At 33.2% G+C, this 7,401-nt stretch overlaps 1 protein-coding gene across 1 annotated transcript; it reads left to right on the top strand.

Moving 5' to 3' along the window:
* Positions 1-3,439: 3,439 nt before the first annotated feature.
* On the top strand, positions 3,440-4,789 carry LOC140881889 (probable ribose-5-phosphate isomerase 1). Its single transcript, XM_073287534.1, has one exon. It carries the CDS (start codon positions 3,764-3,766, stop codon positions 4,628-4,630), a length of 867 nt encoding a protein of 288 aa, XP_073143635.1. The 5' UTR covers positions 3,440-3,763; the 3' UTR covers positions 4,631-4,789.
* Positions 4,790-7,401: the final 2,612 nt, after the last annotated feature.

Raw genomic sequence — 7,401 nt, 5'->3', positions numbered from 1 at the left:
TATATTTAAAATCCAAAAGTACACATGGTTACCGCTTGGAAGCATATATATCATCGGACAGGTTCTTTTAGACATAGCTTTCAATATTGGATCGAACATAATGTCATTATTCATAAAGCTCAAATATCACATCATTCAATGAAATCTCCGTAGAACAAATTGTTGACTTCATAACAAAGTTACACATCAGTGCAATCTTAAATTATTGCAGCAGCTAATGTAGTCATAAACATCGATGCGCATACCACAAACTTCCATGTTAATAAAATGATGAAGGTAAAAATAAACATTTCGAATAGAGAAGGTCTATATTTGTGGTAGCATGTGGGAATAATATTGCTTCAATTACGAATTTTACACTATTTCAGGAATTTCCTTCACTATTATGTCAATAAAAATTCAATAACCCTGATCAAAAACAAAATATAATAAACAAAATTCAAATTATAATTTCTTATGGGAAAAAAATTCCATAGTGTAGCTGCTTTGCTGCAAAATTACTGTACTAAACTGAAGTTAATGTCAAAATCGTCGCTGGGTATGAACAATTACTTTCATAACAGGAGAAAAAAACGAACTAGACAAATCACATATTTATTAAAATAAACAAATAATAAAAAATAGAACTTGGGTACATTCTCACGATCACAAGAACTGTAGACAGAAGAAGATCGGTATGGCTACTTTTTTGTACACTTCAAAAATCAAGAGCTTTCGATTTGTTTATCCCTTGCTCCAAGCTATTTCTTCAACCATGGTGGCTGCCGACATCGCGCATTTTACCCATTCTTATGAGTGAGAACCGAGAACCTAGAATTATCTTCAAATACCCGAGGCAATTTGGTCAAATATATTGATCATCTAGAACACTGTTTCAATTATGAGAAGTCATATTGCCTGGGAAGAGGGATGTCTCCTGAATAGAAAACAGTGTTTTCATACGAACCCATGGATAAGTCAAAGGAGACAAATAAATGAGAAGAACAGTGGATGATAAATGATGTATCATGTCATCCTGCACTCATCACGCGAGACAAACAAGCCCCTAGAAGAAGGGGTGACATAAGTTTTAGTCTCCGAACATCTATAAACAAGTAATATGTTCTTACGTTACAATCAATTCTTCATATTGTGTTCTATCTATTTAGTTGATCTCATTCCACACGTTTTCAGTTGTTGGTCACTTAATTATCGACAGTTAAGAAACAAACAAGGTATTCAATTGTAACTGCGACTAAACCAAGTCTTTATTTAGAAGAAAAGTGTAAGAGGGTGTTTGGCAGATTTTATAAGCTCTTGAAAATAGCTTATAAGTTGTTTCAGAGCTTATAAGCTCTTTAAATTTGTTGACAAATTTTTTGTCAAATAACATATAAGCTGTCAAAATAAGCTGTTTGACAGCTTATAAGCTGTTTTTAAACAAGTAAGGTCACCCCTATTTTTTTTTAAAAGATCTTATGTTGATATTTTACTTCTTCATATTATTCTTATGTATCTTATTAAATTCTCACCACGCCCTCTGTCCATTTTTGTACATAATTTATCAAATTTTTTTCTAAATTAAAATAAAAATATTTTTATTTTTTAATATAAGTTTAACATTTATGATAAATTTAAAATTATTTTTTATGTATATTAATATTACTATTTAAATTACTTTCATAATATTTTATCCTTTTTAGTAATTTTGACAATAAAAAGATCTTATAATACCAAATACATCAACATCTTTAAGTTGTTTAAAATAAGTTCATTCAAACACTTTAACTACTTATTTTTAAAATAAGACATGACAACTTATAAGCTCCTAAAACAGCTTATAAGCTCCTAGAACTTATAAGCTGTTTTTAATAAGTTTAGTCAAATACCCTTTAAATGGTGTATTCATCCCCCTCTACACGCACTTCTGATTTAACAAGATCCGTCTAACGAAATTTACCCGTAAGACCAACTAAAAAAGTTTTTGTGTAAAAGTAGTTACTCTAGGCCTTTTAACTTCAATATATATTATAAAATAATCATATGGACATAGATAGATTATTTGTTACAACACTATTTAAAAGTGTTATCCTATTACCCCGGATTCTTTTCACCCTATCCTAGTTCCCTATTTTCTAACATGGAAGCAAATGTTTACAGCGTTGCACGATTTTGGAGTTCAACCATCAAAGGAAAATACATCATAAAATACTAATTAAAATAAAATCCACAAAAATAACTTTAAAATTAAAACTAATATTTATAATTTACGCACTGCAGAGCATGTACTCGGTACAATAATATATATTTTATCACGATCATACTTTCAGAAGCACATCGCACAAATCCTTTTGATAGTCCAAAGAGTATTTTGTGATTTTTTTTATGACATGAGAATCTACAGTCGCTACTTTTCGACGCGCATCGGGTAACTCGGACTAACATAATAGTATGTAAATTACGCTAGCCAGGTAAACCGCACTAGGCAAGCCCTGTGAAATAGGCTTAGTCCAAGAAGGTGATGGTGGGAAGAATCTAACTTATGATCTTTGGCCAAGTGTTGACCTACTCTAGTAACTAGGACACATCCCATCGGAGAAGAATCGAACTTCTGATCTTTGGCCAAGTGTTTATCTACTCTACTAACTAAGACACATCCCATAAAAAGTATATTTTTTTTAATTTTATCTTGATCTTGTGTGAGATGGTATACCTATTAGACCGATAAAATCGTTCTATACTTATAGTGAATATAATATTTTGACATAAAAACAATTTTTTATTGGCCAAAGATGGATCTCACAAAAGTTATTCATGACACTCTTTCATGAGATGTTAAAATGGGGAATGTCAATCTGAAGATGGGGTAATACCCTCTGTGTTTCTTTGACCATGATTGGCCAATTTTCATGTGGGTTCCACATAAAAATTGGATGTGGCCCAATCATGACCAAGGAAAATGTAAAAGGGGTCGAACTTCCCGGTAAAATGGGTCTGTACTTTCGAACTAAAACTCACTCGTGAGACACTCTTTCGGAGCTTTTGTGATTGTTGTTTTATTTATTCATACGACTACGAGGTTGTAAAGGTTTAGTATATGTCGTCCGCAGGGCACTACTCTGCGGGTGACGTGTAACCCTATGATTTGTCAAAAATAATGAGTTTCATGTGGGATCCAATGATTTTAACCAATTATAAGCTGCCACATCACCCGCAAAGCACTATCCTGTTGGTAACGTCGACTCAACCAGGTTGTAAAATGCAGTTTGCCAATTTTTTTGGCCTAACATACAACAGATGGGAAAGGGCACCCCGGAAAGCTGACTATCAAATTACCGAATTGCTTCGAAGTTCCCAATTTACCCCTGAACTTCAGCAAAACTACGCCTCCACTTTCTCCCCTCTTCCTCCGCGTTTCCCCCCAATTTTCCTGATCTATAAATTCCCGCAAACCCTAATTGCAAATATCACCACAAGCATTTTCACGAAAGTGATTCCTCCTCCATTCTCTACACCACACAATTCTCTTTCGTTAGGAATTCTCTGATTTTCCTCACCTGTTGTGTATAAATTTACAGAGCTGCATTTTTTTGCAACAGAATCATTTTACACAATCGGTAGATTATTCATCGTAAATGAGTTTGTTTCAGTGAAAATGTCCTAGCCATTCAATTATCATCTCCCCCCTCGATTATCCAAAAAGGGTTTTCCCAGAATTTGACTTTTTTTTTTGTTTTTTTCCGCGTGGGGTCCTTTTATATTGGGATTTGTGAAGGTTTCTGCAATGGCTGTAGCTTACCCACGTTTCTTGGTGTCCGAAACCCACGCAGCGGTGGAACCGCCTACTCTGATGGGGTCATCCGCCGCGTCTCAGGCGCCCGTCTCCCTTACTCAGGATGATTTGAAGAAAATCGCCGCTTATAAAGCCGTGGAGCATGTGAAATCCGGCATGGTTCTTGGCCTGGGAACGGGCTCCACCGCCAAGCATGCCGTGGATCGTATCGCGGATCTCTTGCGCCAGGGAGTGCTTAAAGATATCGTGGGCATACCCACTTCGACCAAGACTTATGATCAGGCGGTGTCATTGGGGATCCCTCTATCGGATCTCGATTCTCACCCCGTCGTGGATTTAGCCATCGATGGTGCCGACGAGGTAGACTCGGGCTTGAATTTGGTTAAGGGGCGTGGGGGATCCTTGCTGAGGGAGAAAATGGTGGAATCTGTGAGCAAGAAATTCATCGTCATTGTCGATGAGTCGAAATTGGTGAAGCATGTTGGGGGTAGTGGGTTAGCTATGCCTGTAGAGGTCATTCCTTTTTGTTGGAATCATTCTCTGAGTAGGCTTGTGGACATGTTCGCCTACGCTGGCTGCGTCGGGGAGCTTAGGATGAGTGTGGAGAATGGCAAGCCTTCGGTGACCGATAATGGGAATTTCGTAATTGACTTGTACTTTGAGAGGGATATTGGAGACTTGAATGAAGCCAGTGATTCAATTTTGAGGCTTCCAGGGATAGTCGAGCACGGCATGTTCATCGGATTGGCTTCCTCGGTGATAGTAGCTGGTGCGGAAGGCATCACCATCAAGACTAAAGTAGGGAGGGAGGTGGAGGTAGATTCTTTTAGTTATAGTGATTTGAGGAATGGGTTTTAGATTAGTTAACATATTTGTATTTATGTTGATCTGTGGGGGAAATTTTAGGTGCTCCTTTGCATCAAGTTTGTAAGATTATCGAAGGAATTTCCTAATTTTGTGATTGGCTCCGGGCCTTGTTTAATGATATAATAATATTTGTAAAGTTTGAACTTTCTATGTCCTTTGTTCAATTATCTTCTTGCTGAATTAGGAGTTTTTTTTTTTTTTTTTGCCTTTGACTTGTGTATTGTCTATGATAATGAGCGTTGGGAATATGAGTCTTTCTTTGGTTCTATTGTAAAACTCTTGTGCCTACATCGATGGTAACAATTGACATGATGCTAGAAGACTGGTCCACGAAAGTAAAACGTCTTTACAAGTGCTACCTGAAGCTGCGACCAGTGTTTACTGGTGAGGAAGTCCTATGTTTTGCTGCGTGGGTTTAAGTTTTGTGTTGGATTTGAAGTAGTTTAAGTTTTGTGTTGGATTTGAAGTATCCTGCTAATGACATGACATGACATTTGTGTACTTTATTGATTTATCTATCAAATTGGAATTTCAGTTTTCCAGCATAAGATTATGTTTCTATTTAAGCAATATTATCAACCCCTTTCCCTGCAAATGGTGAATTCTTAGTTATGTCAGTGGGGAGGACTAGAGGTGGGAGCCCGGTCGAGGGATCTTATTTTAGCTTGAAATTTGAGTTTTTATGTGATGAGACAACAATTTCCATATGTTACTTCAATTATTTTGGGTTGCAACAGTTGTTCTATGCTTGGTATTTTCAAGCTCATTGCATTAGATACATTTTTACAACGGCAAATTTCTGGGTCGAGAAAGTGTTGTATTCAGCCTACACTCTCTATTTGACTTATCTGTTATATTTGACTCGGTTGGATTTATTACATGTTTATAATAAAGTGAAATAAAAAAGATAGGAAACTAGGCAAAGACTTCGGCAACTATGACTTATGAGTACGAGCACATAAATAAAGTTGTAAATAAGGTATTTCTACTCGTTCTCTCATATCTATATTCTTAATTATTCTTCACATGTTATCAGCATGAACGTTAATTATAAGTTTATATGATGTTATACTTTAATATTGAAGCTCCTGAAGAGCATAACATTTTAGGATGATCTTCCTGAAGAGAACAATTCTTAATTTTAGCACAATTCTTAATTGTATGTATCTTGATGCTCTTGAAGAGCACAGCCTTTAATTTATGTTTGTGCTACTGAAGAGCACAACTTCAATCTTATTTTGATGATATTGAAGTAGCAAAAATTTTATTTTTATGTGGGTGACCTTGAAGTACCTCAACCATATTTCACACTAATGATCTTGTTTCATGAATCATGATGTACTAATCTATCTATGTTCTTGAAGAATGCAGGTTTAATGTCATTGAAACTTGAATATAACCCTTTTGGATTTTAGCACAGGTGTACTCAATTTTTACATATAATTGAAACTTGAATATAATCCTTTTGGATTTTAGCACGGGTGTTCTCGATCTTTTAACTTTTTTTCCATCCATATATATATATATATAATTGAAACTTGAATATCACCCTTTTGGATTTTAGCACAGGTGTACTCAATCTTTTACGTATAATTGAAACTTGAATATAACCCTTTTTTGGATTTTAGCACAGGTGTACTCAATCTTTTAACTTTTTTTCATCTGATATTGTTTAATTGCCGCTTGCTTACTGGAACAAAAAAAAAAAATTATTTAATAAGAAAGCTCACAACAAACATATATATATATATATATATATATATATATATATATATATATAATGAATTATTTGCATCAAATATCCTTGTGAAATATAAAAAATATACATTTTTCTCCTATAAAATTTTAATAGGCATATTTAACTCTGACCTTTTATAAAATTAGCGCTCGTGTCCCTTTATATGAGCGATTATTGCACACGCGCTCCTCATGCGACTGAACAAACATTTTGATTTTTTTGGGCACCAAATACCTCTGTGAATTATTAAAATTGCATATTTGAACTTTGAGAGTATAATTTTAAATATTTTCAATCCATAAGATTCAATTACAAAATATTTATCAAACATTTACATTTTATGAATTTTTATTTTTATTTTTATTTTTATTTTATTTATTATTATTAATTAATTTGTTTTTAAAAAATATTATTACTTTATCTTGATATCATTATTTTATTAAACTTATTTCGTTCTTCCAACTTTTTCATTAAATATGCATTCATAAAAAAAAATTTAAATACGTAAATTTTATCATTATATAACCACTTTATTTTTTTTATTATTTACTGCAAATTATCCAATACATATTCTCGAAAAATTTTGATTTTGGTTCAGACATATATAGTCTTAAATTAAAAAAAAATTAATATGCATGAACTTATCATGTTGGTTCAATATTTTGATACGTTTAGGTATTAAATCCTTATTTATGAATGCATGTTTAATGGAGAAATTAAAAACACGAAGTGATTTAATAAAATAATGATATTCATATATAGTAATAATATTTTTTTTAGAAACAAATTAATTAATAATAATAAATTTAAAATAAAAATTCATAAAATGTAAATGTGTGATAAATATTTTATAATTGGATCTTATGGGTTGAATAGATTTAAAAAATATACTCTCAATGAGTCAAATATGTAATTTTATTATTTCACAGGGGTATTTAGTGAAAAAAAAATTAAAATATTGACCTAGTCGCAAAAAAAAATTCAATATTTCACATAAATATTTGGTACAAATAACTCAATATAT

This window comes from Henckelia pumila, chromosome 2 (assembly GCF_033568475.1).
Source record: "Henckelia pumila isolate YLH828 chromosome 2, ASM3356847v2, whole genome shotgun sequence".
Taxonomy (NCBI): domain Eukaryota; kingdom Viridiplantae; phylum Streptophyta; class Magnoliopsida; order Lamiales; family Gesneriaceae; genus Henckelia; species Henckelia pumila.
The sequence above is the reverse complement of the archived record's forward strand: the minus strand, read 5'-3'. Positions and strand labels throughout refer to the sequence as shown.